The sequence below is a fragment of the Brachypodium distachyon genome, chromosome 5, assembly GCF_000005505.3.
Source record: "Brachypodium distachyon strain Bd21 chromosome 5, Brachypodium_distachyon_v3.0, whole genome shotgun sequence".
Taxonomy (NCBI): Eukaryota; Viridiplantae; Streptophyta; class Magnoliopsida; order Poales; family Poaceae; genus Brachypodium; species Brachypodium distachyon.
The window spans coordinates 16382894-16401453 of NC_016135.3; the positions used below are offsets into that span (position 1 = coordinate 16382894).

General features: G+C 42.9%; 3 protein-coding genes across 6 annotated transcripts; 2 read left to right on the forward strand and 1 right to left on the reverse strand.

The window, feature by feature from the left end:
• Positions 1 to 1845: 1845 nt before the first annotated feature.
• LOC100826512 lies at positions 1846 to 13784 on the reverse strand. Of its 4 annotated transcripts, XR_002961180.1 has the most exons (5): positions 13091 to 13784; positions 10761 to 11054; positions 9695 to 9967; positions 9400 to 9597; positions 1846 to 2313 (listed from the first exon to the last, which is right to left on the reverse strand). XR_002961180.1 is itself a non-coding variant. In XM_014896199.2 (3 exons), the coding sequence occupies exons 1-2, from the start codon at positions 13720 to 13722 to the stop codon at positions 10781 to 10783; spliced, it is 906 nt and encodes a 301-aa protein (XP_014751685.1). In that variant the 5' UTR covers positions 13723 to 13784; the 3' UTR covers positions 1852 to 2313; positions 10761 to 10780. The 4 variants fall into 4 exon arrangements, 3 of the variants coding, with proteins under 3 accessions (XP_014751685.1, XP_024311777.1, XP_003581326.1); XM_014896199.2 differs by lacking the exons at positions 9400 to 9597; positions 9695 to 9967 and having other exon boundaries at positions 1852 to 2313; XM_024456009.1 differs by lacking the exons at positions 1846 to 2313; positions 9400 to 9597; positions 9695 to 9967 and adding an exon at positions 10082 to 10366.
• On the forward strand, positions 9459 to 10279 carry LOC104585356 (protein ALTERED XYLOGLUCAN 4-like). The gene is given in 2 exon segments (XM_010241701.3): positions 9459 to 10191; positions 10193 to 10279. Coding segments are annotated over 2 exon segments (789 nt in total). The 5' UTR covers positions 9459 to 9489.
• A 2999-nt stretch (positions 13785 to 16783) lies between the features above and the next one.
• Positions 16784 to 17653, forward strand: LOC100830068 (MLP-like protein 423). The gene is made up of 2 exons (XM_003579881.4): positions 16784 to 17052; positions 17151 to 17653. Exons 1-2 carry the CDS (start codon positions 16872 to 16874, stop codon positions 17438 to 17440), a joined length of 471 nt encoding a protein of 156 aa, XP_003579929.1. The 5' UTR covers positions 16784 to 16871; the 3' UTR covers positions 17441 to 17653.
• Positions 17654 to 18560: the final 907 nt, after the last annotated feature.

The following is an 18560-nucleotide window of genomic DNA, read 5'->3' on the forward strand; positions in this document are numbered from 1 at the left end:
AGAAGTTACAATCAGAGAAATACTTCTAATATGCATTTATCCTGAATTTTTATACTAACAAATTTCTGGAGATTTTCAGTGGCCTCAGCTAGTCAGCTGTGCCGAGAAGAATCTCCTAGATTGATAACACCTAGGACAATGACTATAAAATGTACTCGAGATTGCTTCCTAGGGATTAACTTCCAACAGTTCGTTAAGAGCTCCTTTTGATTCCAGGGAGGAAGGGGTACCAGAACGAGTAAAGAAACTATGCACAGTTGTCTATGCGAGCACTGCACCCCACCTCTTCACGTTTCTTCATCTATAAGAAGGTTCTCACTTGTTAGTTCTTACAGTGATACAACCATAACCTTGTCATGGCTAAGGATAGCATTCCTCCTCCAAATCTCCATGGCATATACCGCATCCGAAAATCTAGTCAAGTATTTCCCGGTGGAAGAGCACTTTCACTGATACCAAGCACTGTGGTATTCGTCCTTGTTTTGTCAACATATTATCCTGTCCAGACTTTCTATGACTCACCAAAGCCAACTCATACACTTCTCATCAGGCGGCCATCACCAGTATGCCTCTTGTTCTCTATTAGTACTGTACATATTTATGCACTCGTTCTTTTTCAAGCAATACTGCCAGTACAGTTCAGTAAGGTGCCAGATTTCTATAGCATTTGTTGAGAGACAAGAACCTTTTTATTTTGAAAATCAATTTCCATTTTTAGTTTCACAAAGTGCATCATAAGATGGTGCTCAATGTTCACTATATGAATATATATTTTAGATTATGGAAATCTCAAATAGTTAGGTTTCGAAGCTTGTGAATGAAATTCTCCTAAGCCTGGTTAGCTCTGTAGATTCAAACATCACTTGTCGGATAATCTGAGTACTTTTTTTTATAGAAAATGTCGGATAACCTACGTGCATAGGCATATCTTGTTTGATTCTTGCAATCTGCTGAGATTAGTTTACGGAGAAAAAAAGGCCACAAAGCAAACATAAGAACAAGTACCACAACAAATAAACATAAAGGAAAACTTTTGCATATGAAAATTAAAACCCTCAAATTATGAGGGTCACAGAAGATAAGTACCAGCGGTCTGATGGGTATCAAGCAAAGCAAACTTCTCTGGCCAAGAAAATGATGGTGCTTTTGCTGTTTTTAGGTCAAGATGACAGTGGCACAGACTGCAATCTGTTCAATGGCACATGGGTCAAGGATTTTGGAGGTCCAACCTACAATAACATAACATGGCCAGGGGCGTAGCTAGGTGGAGGCTGCCTAATGCACAGGCACCAGGGTCCAAAAGGAAAATTAGTGCTAATTACACCTGATTTTTGATGGTGCACCATGGATTAGCAGCATCAGGACACCAGGCTAAGAGATTTTTGGTTGAAATTGTATATAAATTTGTGTTCTTGTTAAAGTTGTGCACCTCGGTATTTTTTCCCTAGCTCCGCCCCTGAACATGCCTGACAATGCCAGAGTCAAAAAACTGTGGAAAGTATGGAAAGCAAATGGATTATGTAAACTGGAGGTGGATGCCACAGGGTTGTGATATGGCAAGGTTTGAACCCGAACTATTGGCTTTCACTGGGGATTCGATTGGACGGAATCAGATGGAGTCACTCCTCTGTTTATTATATCAGGTGAATAGTCGGTGATTTAGTTCTGATACATGTGATATGCAATAGCAATACTTCAGCAGTGATTTAGTTCTGATGCTAGGGTCACCCTGACATTAACTTGCTTCTAGACTCTTTACTTTCTCTTTTTGAGTTTTGTCTATATACAGGGACAGGCAGTCAAGCATTATTGAGAGAGAGAGAGGTTAGTTCAGTTGGTGCGAAAGAACCAAAAAATGCTATTGGTTTTTTTAGATAAAACGCATCGCTGCCCTGTTCCATTTCATCGGAAACGAAACAAACATGTTCAGTTAAAGCTCCCGGTTACAACCAAATTGAAACTGACTTAAAAAACGTGCTCTACAGAGCCATCAAACGAAAACTAGGGGAAAACAAAATACTGCAACACTTTGACAGTCTAAGTTTCTGACGCCAGTAGGGCAGAGCACCGGATGTACAGCTGCCTGAGTTGAAGTTCAACATGCCGTCAGCTGCAGCTGTGGCTTGTGCTCCCCCACCTTCGGAGTCCCCGGTCCAAGTATAGAGGTGCGGCGTTTCTTGCTCACTGCAGCCGGGGAACCTCCGCCGCCTTGATCTCCATGAGCAGGAGACATCTGTCCCAAATCTAGATATCCCTCTTGGGGCACAATGGCTGCCAACGATTCAATAATCGCAGCAGTTTCCTCCACAATACCTGTATGTTCATCCAGATGTGACGAGAGAAGAGTAGGTCATTATGAAACTTCCAAATGGTCCACATAAGTGCAGATGAAATCATGTTAACCACTCCATGCCTTTTATTACACAGCCAATATGTGGCCACATTTTCAAAAGAATCAATCAGTGGTCTTTGTATGATAGTAGACAATTCAGTCCAGAGAAGTTTAGCTACCACACAATCAAAGAGAAGGTGAGTAACTGATTCAGGCTCATTGCAAAACAAACAAGTTTTATCATTAAGTTCTTGTCGCTTACTCAAATTATTCCTGGTTAGTATTCGGTTATTACTTACCAACCAAAGGAACATATGAATTCTGAGAGGAACATATATGTTCCATAAAGAAGGCACAAACACCGGTTGGATTCCTTTGAAGTTAACTATAGCATACAAGGATTGAGAGGAATAAATTCCAGAGTTATTCAGTTTCCAGATCATCTGGTCTGGCTCAGAAGTGAAATCAACAGCAGAAACTATTTGAACTAAATCGTCCCATTGTTCAAAAAGTCTGGGGCCAAAAGCACGTCGGAAGGATAACTTTATTTCCCCATCGTCCCAGATCTTCGCAAGAGTAGCCATTTGTTCATTACAAATCACATAAAGCTCCCAGAATTGGATGGATAGGCTAGAGCCCCCGAACCATTGGTCTTCCCAAAAACGAATAGATTTTTCATCACCAACTAGCCAATGGTATCCAAGTTTAGCAGCCTTACAGGCCCACATGACACCTTTTCAAAATTTGGAACAATTATGATTATCACAAGCAAAGATGTTGGGATTATCCACTTCATACTTAAAGTTGATGATTTTTTCCATAGTCTATTCGAGTCCAGATTAAATCTACGAATCTAGGAGGCCAGTAGACTGACATTAAGGTCTCTCAAATTAGGTATACCTAAGCCCCCAAACTCTTTCTTCATGGCCATGATGTCCCAATTAGCTAAATGATATTTATGGTGTCCTTCACAGTTATTCCAAAGGCAATCTGCCATCTGAGAATTAATAGCCTGAATGGCCCAAGCAGGAAATTTAATGAAGGAAAGTAGATAAATAGGAATGCTTGCAAGGCAAGCTCTAATCAGAATAATTCTACCTCCATAAGAGAGGAGACGCCCTCTCCACCCAGCTACTCTTTTGATGACTTTGTCAATCATAGGTTGAAGATCCTCTTTTCTCAACTTGCTATGGTGTAGTGGAACTCCCAGGTAGGTAATGGGGAGATTACTTTGTTTGCATCCAAAGATCTGTGATAAGGAGTTAATTTCCTCCTCCTCTAGATTCATAGGTATCATATCAGATTTGTGGTGGTTGATTTTCATGCCAAAAATATGCTCATACAAGGTAAGAATCCATTTTAAATTTTGTGCCATGGTGATGTCATTTTTCAAGAAAATTAAGGTGTCATCTGCATATTGCAGACTAATAACACCTCCAGGGCAGAACTCAGGGAGAAGGCCTAAGGTTTGAGAACTATTTGCTGTTTTATAAAGCATTTTAGTGAAGACATCAGCCACCAAGTTAAATAAGATTGGGGATAAAGGGTTCCCTTGTCTCGGACCTTTTCCAGTAAGGAAGTAATCACTTTCAATATCATTTAGCCTAACACCCACAGAGCCCCCTTGAACAAGGGCTTTTATTTTATTCTGGGAGAGCATCATTTCCAGGGACTCCCAATTAACTTTATCATAAGCTTTCTCATAATCCAATTTTAGTAAGATCCCCTGCTCTTTCTGTTGAAAAATTGTATGTATTAATTCATGGGCTGTCACCACACTATCTAGAATGTATCTTCCTTTTATGAAAGTAGTTTGGTTTAAGGAAATAAGTCTATTAGCACATGCTCCCATTTTGATAGTGCAGGCTTTTGCAAAAAATTTGAAGCTACAGTTTGTTAGAGCAATTGGTCTGAATTTCTTAAGAGAAGTAGCATCAGGCTCTTTAGGGATCAGAGTTAGCATGGCAAAGTTCAATCTAAAGATATCTGCTTTGCCCTCATCAAAATCCTTAACCAGGTTCAGTAGGTCTCCTTTAATTGTGTCCCAAAACTTTTGGTAAAACAAAAAGGAGAATCCATCTGGTCTTGAAGCACCCTCAGCATAGGAAGAGAAAACATCTTCCTTAATCAATTCTTCAGTAAAAGGTTGATCAAGAAAATCATTTTCCTTCTTAGTGACTATGTCTTCAGGTGCCCAAAAGTCACTATCTAGATTAATATCAAGTCTATCTTCCTTACCAAATAGAGTTTTATAAAACTCTACTGCAAGTTGTAACATCTCTCCATTATCATGAACCAGACCTTGTGGTCCATCTAAAGATAGAATTCTTTTCTTCCTCCATCTCTGATTTGCAATTGCATGAAAATATGCAGTGTTTTTATCTCCTTCTAGGATATCTCTCTCTCTTGCCCTTTGCCTAGCCTTAGTCTCTTCCATTGTCCAAATTTTCTGAAGTTCAGCTCTAATGGCCATTATTCTACTGTTTTCCTCTGGAAGTAGAGGTTGAGATTCAGACATTATATCCAGACAGTCAAATTCAGCAATAAGGCTTATCTTGTATCTTTTCTGGTCAGCTTCAAGATTCATCCCTCAACCTTTAAGAAATTTTTTGAGTCTTCTAATTTTGAATTGCCAAATATCTATGGCATATGAACAGTGGCAGGAAAGCCCCCAATTATGACTCACTAAATCCATAAAGCCATCAACAAATAGCCACCATTTTTCGAATCTAAAGATTGTATTTTTTTGGTGTGGAGAAGCCCCCACAGTCTAACCACAAAGGGGTGTGGTCACTGCCAATTCTAGCAAAGGTGGACAACAAAGCACCAGTTGTGGAAACAAAAGTTTTGTCTAGAGCAGCCATGATAGGATTTTCATGATTGTTGGACCAAGTATATTTTCTATTTGTAGGTTTAATTTCCATCAGAGCTGAAGCATTAGACCAGTTGTTGAATTTATCAGCCCAATTCTTGTGTATATTGCCTGAATTTTTTTTCTTTAGCTTGACGAATCAAGTTGAAATCACCACCTACTAAAATGGGAAGGGTACAGGCATTACATACAGATGTGATTTCATCTAGAAATTGTTGTTTGAGGTTTTCATACGCCGGTCCATAAACTGCAACAAATTTCCAACTAAAGCCATCTACCTTGTTTTTAATATCACAGGACACATAGAACAAACCAACATTCCATCTAATGGGATCAAACAAATTTAAATCAATACCAAGGAGGATGCCTCTAGTAGTACCATTTGATGGTAAGTACTGCCATGTAAAATCTCCAAAGGAAACTAGAGTTTCCAGGAAAATTGGACTAAAGTCCATTTTTTTGGTTTCAGACAGGGCAATAACGGCAGGACTATGAACTCTTAAGGAGTTCAGAGACTCTTTTAACTTTCTTGGGATCATTCAGACCCCACATTCCAAATGATGAATTGCATTATCAAATTTTCTTCCATTATGTTTAGACATATAACTCCTATCTTTCCTTAATTTGTACGACACATGCATAATATCATCCTGCTCAATATCATGATCATGGTCACTAAGGGGGAGTCATATGTGAAATCATCACATGCTAAATTTGTATTTAATTCAAGTTCATCTTCAAAAGTAACATCAATATCAACCGGTAGGAAGATTTCAGGTAGTTCATCAGCTAAAGCTGTCAGTCTATTAAATTCTTGTTGTTTCAGATGGTTAATCTGTTTATGAACAGAAGCAGGTGTAGGTTCTAGGCAGATATTAATATCTTTAGCATTTTGCTCTAATTTAGAATTATAGATATTAGCAAAGGAGTTTTTGAACTGCATACCTTTTTTTGGTGGTTTCTCCAAGTTCTTCTGAGAGATGATCTCCTGAGCTCTGCTCAATACAGTTTTACCATCTTGGTTAATTCTACTACTCTGTCTTGTGGCCACCACAGGACCCCATTTGCTTTTCTTCTTAGTTTTTCCTTTTGCTTCAGCAGGAGTTGGAAATTCTTCCTCTGCAGGGAGATCAGTTCCAAAAGGTGAATCTCTAGGATCATCATTCTCTCCAAGAGTCAGGGCAGTTGTTGCAGAGTTGAGGCTATTCAGATATTTTGAGGTTTTCTCCAGTTGCATCCCATCCAGGTTCTCTTCAATAACCACATACTTGTCAGAATTGTCATGTTCATCAGCAAGAATCAACTTCATGCTGCATTTAGCCTTCTGATCGAAGGGTGATTGGCTGGTAATTGTCACCCCTTGGGTTTCTGAGTTGTCAGGTAGCACTTCTTCCTCATCAGAATCTAGTAAATTGGCACATACTAAGGTCTGTAATCCTAGTAGTTGAGTGGTTTTTGGTGGAGCAAATTGTGACCCACCTACAAGGGGTCTTGGGGGCACTTCCTTTCCTGATTTTTCCTGGCCAGGTCCCGTATTCTTCTCCAAATCCTAGAGCTCATCATCCATAATGTTATCATCATCATATTTTTCATCACCATCATAATCTTTGTCATCTAGACCCATAATCTTGTCAATATCAATGTTATCCCACTCAATAGTAAACTGTAACAGGTAGAACGTTTTCTTCAGTACTATCAATCTTTCAGCTGGGATTTTAGAAGGATTTCTGACAGCAAGTTTAACTCTGACAGTTTCATAGAAAGACTTAAATATCTCACTCCAATCAACATCGATTAGCAACCCAAAGTGTTTTGATATCTGTGCTATCACTCTCCAGGTACACCATTTAGGTGGTATCCCTTTAATTTGTAACCAAATTTCAGTTAGTTCTCCCACATCAGGTGTATCACCATCCCATGCTAGAATCTTCACAGTCATTCTCTGGTTATCCTGTCCTTCTCTCAAGTTGATAGAGGGGAGACCTACTAAGTCTTCAACTCTTTTTGTAGGTGGAAATCTTACTAAGAAGCTTTTCTCCTCAAGTTGTCTCACTTGCCATGGCCAAGAGCTATCCCAAGTATAGCTGCCATACACTCCCGCAGTTTCTTAACAGAGATAGATCCATGAGTAACAGCAATAATACCACAATTTGACATGTTTAACCATTTTGTAGAAGCTTTATCATCCACATTGACATGAACAAAACCAAGGCCACTGTTAACACTCCCAATAAACTGAGCCATAGGGATCTCTCTACCCCAAGCTGGGCAATTGTCCATATGGTGTCCAGCATTACCACATATGAAACATAATTTTGGTTTGGCACAATTGTTGACATAGTGACCTGGACCACCACAATTAAAACAGATCAGATCTTTATATCTAGGATCCATAACTTGTACAGGTTCTACTTCACTAGTTTTTTGCTTGCTAGGTCTAGTATTCTGCTATTGGGCACCATTTCCTTGAGGGATCTGTTTTTGCTGCTGCTGTTGGTTACCAACCCTCTTATGTCCAGTGTTCAGCACTGACTCTGCTTGGTTTGTAGTAGTTTGTTTTTGCTTATCCATGGTCATCTGATTGGCTTGTGGAACCTGACCAGATAGTGTAGTTTCATCCTTATGAGGAAGAGTATCCATCAGGGGATTGCTAGATTGCACTAACTGAGTGTTCTGGTTGTGTTGTATCAGTTGAGGGTTACATAGCTGCTGCACCACCTGTTGTGTCCCATCAGATGATTTTGTTGATATTGGACCATTTGCTACCCTTGTTGTGGCTGATTCATAGAATGCTGCGTCTATTCAATCTGTAACTGTTGGGTCTGTGGAACTTGTTGATATAAAGCCTGTGGAGCTTGAGTAGTTTGTGTTGCTGCCCCTGCATCTGCGGATGATAGATGGGAATTTCCTTACCAAATTGCTGGTTGTAACCAAACATTTGTTGCTAAAGGGGCTGTCCAAATTGGAACTGCACAGGCTGCATCATCGACTGCGACGGCTGAATCTGGTAAGAAGCCTGAGTTGTTTGAGCAATCTGAGGTAGTTTGTATTGAATCAGAGCCTGTTGGACTTGCCCTATCGGCTGTTGATGTTGATCCTGTCCCATCGGTACCTGGTTCTGCTACTGATTCTACGGCAGAGTCTGCTTAGGGGCCTGAACATGTTGATTTGGAATCTGATTCTGCCTCGTCGCCGGAGCCGAGTCCAGGGAGGGCGCCGCGGTCTGAGTCTGATTGGGGTGATTATATTGATAAGGATTGTGAAATCCGCCCTTCCGCTGATTGCCACGGCCGCCACAACCGCAACCACCTTCCTATCCCGAACCCCTTCCACCTTCCATCGGCAATCGCTTGAGGATGTCGGCAAAAGTTGCCTTCCCGTGAATCCTACTCCAGAAATCCCGAGTGAAACTGAAGAGAATCGGTTCTAGAGCAAATCGATCGGTGGAGCTTACCGGGAAACAGTCATCGGCAGTGAAGTTCTTCGCCACGAACAAATCTCGACGGATCCAGACCAGGTTGATGGCGGCGGAGTTGGTAGCTAAAACCCTAGCAGGCGGGGAACACACAGTGGGGATGCTCCAGAGTTGTCCATAGTATTCCTCAATTGCCTCGTCAGCGCCATGGCCTAGGTCCCTATCGTCAGTCGGAGCCCTCCACCCTCGCGCGCCCACGTCAAGGTTGTGTACATGTGTCGAGCGTTAGGGCGCCCGATGTTTGAAACGGGCTTCGCGCCGAGGATGTGGACGTGGGGGGTCGAGGTCTGCTTTGGGTGGCCGAGAAGACCTCACCGGCCGCGATGGTCGGGAACGACGATGTGTCAGGGGCGAGAGCTCCCGAAGCAGACATCAGACGATGCGTTTTTCGGACTTGCACAAAAATGCTATTGGTTAAGATAATAAATACCTTAACTGGGCATCAAAGTTCTGATAGAGGCTTCACCATGTCAAATAAGATAACCAAACTTCAGATATCGTTAAATGGCTTCATTGATTAGCCCCAAAGGCCGAAGGTTTAGAAGCTACAATGGGCAAAAGTGCCTCAAGTTCACCTTTTTAATTTGCATGCTAGGCTGGTAACATTCAGAGTAGCAGACCTCCATTATTTTCATGGGTTTTATGCAAGAACAATAGGCATCAAGTCGTTAATCACTTAATCTACCTTAATGCTACAGAAAATTTATCATAGATACTTACAGTACTGTAGCAATTCTTCTTCATTTGCTTTACATCTGGAAACATTTCTCTTGTTATCGTGAGTAGATCTGAGACAAACTGTCCAAACCAATGCAGGTAGAAGTTCCAGCGAAAGTTCACAGCGACACAACAGACAAATTTATCACTTGGCACTTCAGATCTCATAACTTCACTCTCATGGCACTGTGGACCAAATTTCTAGTAGAAGAATCTCAAAGGGAGATCAACGGCACATTAGTTGAATCGCATGACATACACTTAGATAAACTTGATGCAAGATTAGCTGCAAACTTACATGAGCTCAATATCTTGGTTGTGTCTAGTTCACGTTGGTTCTTCAGAACAAATTATCTCTATGAAGATGGGAAACTCATTGGTTGCATATATTGCTCAGAGGATAACATCACAAGCTTCACTGTTCTTTCAGCGATTCAAAGGGTGTTTAAGACGACTCTCAGTAACTTGAACAAACACCAGGAACCCAGATTGCAGTTAACAGTGGTACGGACAGCAACGCCGGCACACTTTGAAAATGGATTATGGGATACCGGAGGATCTTGCAACAGAACTGAACCAGTGGGAGAAGATAAAGCAATGACCAGCACGATTGAATGGGCAATAAGAAATGTTCAGGTTGAGGAAGTAAACAGAGCACAAAAAGAGAAAAAACACAAGGGAGGGATGAATATAGAGATTTTAGATATAACCAAAGCTATGTCTATGAGACCTGATGCACACCCAGGGATCCATGGGAATAACCAGTGGATGAGGGGTTACAGTGACTGTTCGCATTTGGTACCTTCCAGGACCAATTGATATGTGGAATGAGCTATTACTTGCTGTGCTTAACAAATATAGGAAATACTTGGTAGACCAATGATACAGGGCATGTTGCTAATCCATGAGATCCCAGAGAGTCCCTCTTTTACTTCTTTATTATGTCTGAATCGAACCTCATTTCACTCTTCTGCAAAGGTGTCCATTATATTCAGGAATAGGATAATATGTGTGTTCCGATGGGAAAAAATTGCATGAACAATAAAATTATGTATGTTGAAAGATACAAAAGAATAGAACCAAAAAATCCACTCACTCCAATCAACATTTTCATTAATTCATTTCTTGATCAAATTTCCAAACCAGCAGAGTTGTGTGTGCTCAAATCATTTCTGCTCAGTTGGCGCATTAATTAGTCGGTGAAGATATGTTACAAATACTTAGATTGATAAAGCCAACTCATCTATATGAAAACTATTTCATTATAGACAGTTGATAAGCAGTATAGAGCAGTAAATATGCACATGGCAATTAGTGATGAAACAAAAACATAGATTTATACACAAGATTCGACTCATGTGTACCTGATGGTGCTAGATAATGTTTAGTTCATCAAAACATTGTCATCAAAATCTATGGTTGTAAAATTACTGCCAGAAGCAACTTGCGGTAATTCCTTGCGCATCAAGTGCTTGCGCTTCTGGAGGCTCAGCCAGACAAAAATACTGTCAGTCTGAACTACTTCATATCCTGCTTTTTTGTACATGTTGAACGGAATTTGGTCGATTATTCGACAATGAAGATATACACGTCTTTTCGCATCCATCTTGACAGCTAGATCCTCACATGCCTTAAGAAGTTGCTTTCCAATTCCTCTCCTGATGAGCAACATTAAGGTAACTTTTGAGGAAAAATAACATTATATAAATGAGTAAGTTACGAGAAAGTGAGAAGTGCCTGGCCAGGCAAATGAGTGGTTAATCTAGACCCTGCACTCTATAATTGGGATCCGTTTGCATGTGCTGCTTAGTTTATGAATGGAAGATATTTAATACAGTCATGCACTAGTATTTTGAAAATGGATCACCTAGGTGGGAAAAGCAATTTTCCAATTGTTAAAGATTTCTGAGAAAAAGATAGACATATAATACCCGAATCTTTTTGTGCCAGTAAATATGGAAACAATAGAAGTTTTTTTACCTTCTGTAAAGAAAACAAATTTAATGTTCAAACCTTTTACTCCCTCCGTCCCATATTAAGTGACTCAAATTTGTCTAAATATGGACGTATCTATATACTAAAATACGTCTAGATACATGTAATACTTCGGCACTATGGAGGAGTACCTTTTAAGCATAGAAATATGTTTTTCTGAGGGCACAAATTATTTTATTTTTCCAACTAAAATTTACAAGCTCTTAAAATACATGAACATTTGTCTGGGTAATCATTTTCAGACATTTTTCACACATTTAAGTATGTTTTCTTAACTTTCTTACTCATAAGAGAGAGAACCAACTCATAAACAAATGCATGCACAGCCGTATTAATGAGGCATAGAGCCTAATTATAGACTGCATGGTCCAGATTAACCGCTCATGTGCCTGGCCGGGCACGAAATCCACTCTCACTAGTTATTCCATATAGCATTAAACCAACATATTTTGCAACCGACCCATTTATATATCTATAAACAACAGGTAAGTTTAAAGTAACATTTCCTAACGAGGCATAGGAATTCTCACATTGGGAGAAAGATAAGAGATCTACATTGCTTATTTTCTTGAAGATTAGTCCTAGAGACAAGAAAATACTTGCATGCTTATTTTGGTGGGAATAGCTTATAGCAGTGTACAGTCGTTTTTAGAGAAATTGAAAAGATCTATACGTCTTATTTCGGTGGGACCAGATACTAATGGTGTGGTTAGTAGAAAATAATGTAAGAATCTCATAAAAGAACAATAAATCTAGCCAAGCAAAATTCAAGGTGCCACGTTCGATTTGCGTGAAAAAATTACTCTTATAAAGATCCGAGTTGGTGGCGCTACCTTGCATAGATTACCTCTTATGTCACCAAAATAATCACTGCAGCTATCATGCATGTTATTTAGTAGACATATTTATCATGTTCTTTTGATTAGTTGAATCAATTGATGTATATTTTGAGATAAATGTTTTATTTTACACAAAGTTAGGGACTATGATGACACATACATTTAAACACCTCATGCAATAAAGAAAAACTTCTGTAGCAACGCATGGACATTTACTTAGTCATAATAGAATTCAGAATTCTTAACTAATCGATGGAAAAATATAAAATATCTACACAATTTATTTTGGTGGGGTTAAATTATAACAGTGTAGATCAGTTTAACTGAAAAGTAATATCTACACTGCTTATTTTGGTGAGACCCGATTATAACATTGTAGAATAATTCTAGAAAAACTGAAAAGGTCTACACTGCTTATTTTGGTGGGACTTGATTAGAATGGTAGAGATTAGTACAAAATTTTGTAATAAACCCACCCCACTAGGTATTTAGATGAAACTGCTTCTTTTAACTGGTTTTCACGTAATTGTTGTACTTTGATGAATGGCTCCAAAAAAACTATTCAAAGATATGTTATAAAAAAGAAATGATTCTTCCGTACTTAAATTGTATCACGCATTGATCATGTTCAATATCAAAAGAGGACTGTAATTCCAGTCTGAAGGACTGACATGTCACAATTGGCTAAATTTGTTTTACTCAAATGCTCCACAGTCCATACTTCTAAGGAAGCGTTTTTCCCAGTTAACTCTATACCTAGCATCTTAATTCCAATCTGAATGATGCCTACATATTTATCCTAAGTTACAAAATAAATAGGTGGGCAAAATGGCCGCTACAATGAGAGCATTATCCATTACCTCCTCAACGAGGTCTTCACGGTCATGTTGCAGATGTAAGGAAACTCTAGCGGCGGCGTGGGCGTGGGCGGTGCCCCGGGCGCGCCTACCGCGTCCAGCGACACCTCGGCTGTGCACGCCATCTCCCCCTCATCCTCGCCGTCCTCGCCCTCCTCTCCTTCTTCCGCAACGGCGGGCTTGTAGAAACCCACGAGCACGGCGGCGTGGGGAGCGAGGCCGCGGCGCTCGTGGAGGTAACGGCGGATGACGAACGCGAGGAGCTGGGCATAGCGCTGCGCAGGGGCCCACCTGACATCCTCGGCGAAGGAGGAGGCGAGGAGGCCGACGAGCGCGTCGGCCTCGGCGTCGTCGGGTGCGGTGAGGGCGCGCACGGTGAGGATGCCGTGGGGGAAGGAGTGCGCGTAGCGGAAAGCGGCGAGCGCGTCGAGCTGCGAGAGCGCGCTCGGCGAGAGGAAGACGCCGCCGCCACGCGGGGAGGGGGAGGGGGAGGGGGACGGAGAGGAAGAGGAAGAGGCGGAGGGAAGCGCAAGGCGAAGGTGGCGAGGCGAGTGGGTGCTGGAGAAGAGGAGGTGGGGATGCCTGGAGACGGCGGGAGCAAGGGAGAGGGAAAGGAGGGCGGGCGAAGCCGCCATGGGAGGGAGATGCGAGCTAGTGAGAAGTGGAGCGGTTGGGGGGAATTTGAGTCATTTCACCCTTTTTCTCTTTTTTCAAGGCAATTTCCCCCTTTTTCTCTGATACGTTTTGGACGGTTTTACGTGGATGAGCGTCAGCTGTGTGTTGTTGCTTTTGCTACCTTTGGCTTTGGCTAGTCCTGGCTACGCGCCTACGTGAATAACCGACCGCTACATTACTCTCGTTTTTTTTGTTGAAGTCAGATTACAGTACGCAGGAGCACACAGTTTCGCACACCCACGAATTCGATAGCGTGGACAAAAAAAGTTATGCCAAATCGAACTAATCCGAAACAAATTAGTGTATGACACTAAAAGAAAGTAAATGAAATTAGCAAATATGCGAAGGCAACGGTCTAGAACAAAGCCTAAAAGAATATATGAACGCTCGGGGAGCTATTGGGTGGACGACCGCGAGAAACTCCTTGGGCAGACGAATTCCGACAAGACATTTTTGGTTTGTCGAAACTTTTTTATGCCATTTTTGGAAAAATTTATATTTTTTTGTTTCATGACTTTGTATTTTTGAACTTTTAATCTTTTAAACTTTTACTATTTATTTGAAACTTTTAAGGTTCTAATTTTTGAACTTCACATTTTTTTTACGAACTTTTAATTAAAAAGAAAAAAGGTAAAAAAGAAAACTTACCTCAGGTGGGGAGGCGCCCTTTGTCCCGGGCACCGACGCGGCTAGGGCGTCGGTGACGAGCAGCGACGCGAGGGGGGGGGGGGAGGGGGGCACCGGAGGTGGGGAGGAAGAGGACTCGGTCCTCTTAGACTGTTTTTTCATATTTTTTGCATTGCCTATATACTCACCTGCACGCTTACACTAAGAAATTAATGGAAACCTATGTAAAAAAGAATTAATGGGAACCAATGGCTCTGAAATACGATATGGTTGTTTCACACAATAAATACATGTGCATTTACTCGTAGTGATTGAGATGTGCCGGGTTTAACTGATGAATCAACCCAAGCGGGCGAGACAACAACTATGTTGTCGCGAGCTAAGTAGTCAAAAGTTGCTATGTTTCGACAATTGAGTTTTCTTCCTTTCTCTAGAACATGGATAGGGTACTGGTTACATATGGATTTGCCGAAAATTGGTACTCCCTCTGTCCCATATTAGTTGACTCAAATTTGCTCAAATATGGATGCATATATACCTAAAAAGCGTCTAAATACATTTAATATTTCGGCACTTAGTATGGGACAGAGGAGTATTTAACAAAAGCAAAATGAAAATTTATGTGCTTATGTTAGCATGCAAGGACATATGCGAGAAACTGAAAAACTACAAACAACTTAGCAATATAACAAGGAAAATATAAGATGTCTTATCTGGCAACCATAGTGTGGCTAAGATGGTCGACAATGTCCGAAAAGGATTGCTCAAGTCACCTTGGGAGATAGTAGTGTCAAGCGAGCGAAGATGATTTTGGTACTTATTGTGTTGTGATGATGTCTAAAAGGGTCAAGGTCAGGTGGTGGTTTGGGGTTGAATAGAGTATAAGATTCATGTTTATGTGGATCCGACCTTGAAATGTTATGTGTCAACAATGCTTCCACGGAGGAGACTGTGACAAATACGAATAAACAGAGGAGTGATCTGTGATTCCTATAGATCAAGTCAAAAGCATAAACAGAAATAAATTTACTATTTGGTGGTCAACAGTCCTAGAAAGTTGATCCATACAAGTGCGACATGGAATCACCCGTATGTTAGGACTTCCTTCGTCATCCACTAGAGCTTTGCTCCTCTGGTGATATGGAATTGCATGCTTCGTGTCTCACCGCTGCCATAAGGGGCTCATCTTAGTTGTCGACCATCCATCTCTCCGTTTGCGATAACCGCTCTCTATCGCAACTTTTGACGTCGCCCGTGTTCCCTTCTCTCTTTCCCTTTTCCTAATGAGCCATATCTCGCATGCTATGTCCCATCACTTTGGTTATTGTAGGACCAAAATAAGGTGTAGGAGGTGGAATCTAGGGTTCTATTAGGTGTTCTTATGGTCAGTGGCCGGCTTGATGTTTGAGTATTCATTGTGATTCAACAATTTGAAAGAGGGTTGAATCTAGTTGAACCCTTGATTTTCAGAAGTCGGCTTAGTTAATTTATGAAGTCGGTCCCAATTTATGAAAGCACATGCCCTTGAAATGTTGAACGCTCTAGACTTTAAGCATGTTCTGTATTTTCGCAAACTCTTCAGAAATAGCTGAAAGCTGCCTCAAATTAATGGTCAAATGGATGGATGGAGAGAGAGAGAGCGCTCTACAGGGTAAACTCTTTTATACCGGCTCCGGTATATACCCGTGCTGTTTACACCCCAGTTTCGCAAATCTCGGCACGAGATCCGACGGCCGAAACCGCACCGGTATATATCGAAGCCGTTACAAATGCCGCTCTCGAGCTACATACACTCTTATCACGAGGAGATGGGGTGTTAGAAAGTTTGCTGTCGTCACTACCAATCGCAAGCTATCTCCGCTAAATGAAAAGCTGGAAAGGGAGGAGAAGCATCACTTGACGTAGCTACTAGAGTCTAGAGGGAAGATCCCTGCCGCTGCTCCTACGTCTTGATCAAGTATACCAACTATTACATGTCCAGGATCAACTCCCTGCCGCTGCTCCTACCGCCGTCGATCAGGAAGATTACGGACTTTTAATTAACCCCAGTCGAATTCGATCAAGCATTCAACCACTGCATATATCTGGGTCCCTGGTGCCAACCGCAAACCAGACCGATGTTATTGCCCGCATTCTCAGATGAAGAATTTAAACCCCCCGTATATTGTACAGTCAGCCTCACATGCAGGCGAAGACGATATGCGTCGTTTCCTCTGAATTATCGCCAGCATTGCATAGCCACCGACGCCATAAATTCGAGCCTGACCAAGGTAGATGGATCTTGCCGGAAATCCTTCAATGGTCAGCACAAGTAGCAGACCCGGCCGTTCCATCTCTGGAGATCAGAGGCGCAGTGGGCTTTCTAGCCAGCTCTATATAAGGAGCCGCAAGCTCTCGCCATGGACACAAATCACACGAGCCACAAGCGCACCACGACAGTAGCAAGAGCTTTTGATCATATCTTGCAGCAATCGCTTGATCGATGGCGTCCAAGGTTGAGCTTGTCGTGGAGGTGAAGTCCCCGGCGGACAAGCTGTGGACGGCGCTTCGTGATTCGACGGAGCTGTTCCCCAAGATCTTCCCCGAGCAGTACAAGAGCATCGAGACCGTCGAGGGCGACGGCAAGTCCGCCGGCACCGTCCGCCTCCTCAAGTACACCGAAGGTAATTACCACACATATACACTTCGGCCGATTTTATAATTTGTCGATCCGCAGATGATTCCTGATCGACATGTACGAGCATCGTCGATTTGCACGCAGGGGTCCCGATGGTGACGTTCGCCAAGGAGAAGGTGGAGATGGCGGACGACGAGAAGAAGGTGGTGTCGTACAGCGTGGTGGACGGCGAGCTGGTGAGCTTCTACAAGAACTTCAGGGTGACGGTGCAGGTGACCCCGAGCGCCAAGGACGACGGTGCCGCAGCAGGCGCGGTGGTGAACTGGGCCATGGAGTTCGACAAGGCCAGCGACGCCGTGCCCGACCCGGACGTCATCAAGGAGACCGCCGCCAAGACCTTCCACGACCTCGACGACTACCTCCTCAAGAACTAGTTGCATATATAGCTCCGCATAGTACCGGCGGCCGGCCAAGGACGATCGAGATCCGTCCGTGGCTTGCTGTCGCCGCTGCGTTGCCTTCTCCGGTTCCACCTTGCACGTCGACGTGTTACTCTCATTGTGCTGCTGCGACCATGTGTGTCTCTGCCTGCTCTTGCGCACGTGATCGAGCGATGAATAATAAAGCTGTCCAGACTTTAATTGACATGGGACGCGGTTGTTTTAGGTTGTTTGCATGCCCCCGGACATTATATTACTCCGTAATATACTCCCTCCGGTTCGGTTTGCTCCTGTACGAGAAAATCTTTTGTTAGGCCCATTAAAGCCTGCGCCTAATTAACCTTAATTTGGCCCATTAAACGAACCGTTTTCGCGCATGCATTGGTGGAGACCGAAACAACCGTATCGATGAAATCTTCCTCTTCTCCCGTACGAGAAAATCCTTCCTGGTTTACGTCAAAACTTTTCCGGCCGCTCCCGCAATTCTCCCCGTCAATCTTTCGCTCCAAACTACCATCCAAAACCCAAAAATTTGGCTTGACAAGCTCCCGCGATTCTGCCAGTCCCAAAATCCAAAATTGTCGCTGGAAAATTCTCGCGGCAATTCTCCTCTTTTTATAGGCATGGAGATCGACGGAGGAACACACCCGCGACGTCCTACCTCCTCCCTCTCGATTCCATGGCGCCGCCGGATGGAGAAGAAGATCGCCGGCCTCGTCCTCTTGGCCTGCGAGGGCTTTCACGGGTAGCCTTCCAACCAAGATCTCCGGCCACCGGAGTACTTCCTCCCCTTGGTCTTGCTGGACGCGGCGCCCTGCCCTCCTTCTCCATTGGCACAGCTAGAAGAGAGCGGGAGGCCTACCAACCAAGATCGCCGGCCACCGGAGGTCTTCCTCCCCTTGGTCTTGCCGGCCGCGGCGCCCTGCCCTCCTTCTCCATTGGCACGGCTGGAAGCGAGTGGGTGGTCTTCCAACCCAGATCGGCGGCCACCGGAGGTCTTCCTCCCCTTGGTCTTGCCGGCCGCGGCGCCCTGCCCTCCTTCTCCATCGGCACGTCTGGAAGCGAGTGGGTTGTGCCGCCATCCGTTTTGCCGTGGCGGCGCGTCGGCCTGTCA

What these genes read in the sequence shown, in the direction of transcription:
- LOC100826512 (XM_014896199.2), bottom strand. Translation starts at nt 13,722, where the DNA reads ATGGCGGCTTCGCCCGCCCTCCTTTCCCTCTCCCTTGCTCCCGCCGTC. An exon ending in GTGAAGACCTCGTTGAGGAG is followed by an intron (nt 11,055 to 13,090) that starts GTAATGGATAAT and finishes GTTGCTCATCAG; the next exon opens with GAGAGGAATTGGAAAGCAAC.
- LOC100830068 (XM_003579881.4), top strand. Translation starts at nt 16,872, where the DNA reads ATGGCGTCCAAGGTTGAGCTTGTCGTGGAGGTGAAGTCCCCGGCGGAC. An exon ending in CCTCCTCAAGTACACCGAAG is followed by an intron (nt 17,053 to 17,150) that starts GTAATTACCACA and finishes ATTTGCACGCAG; the next exon opens with GGGTCCCGATGGTGACGTTC.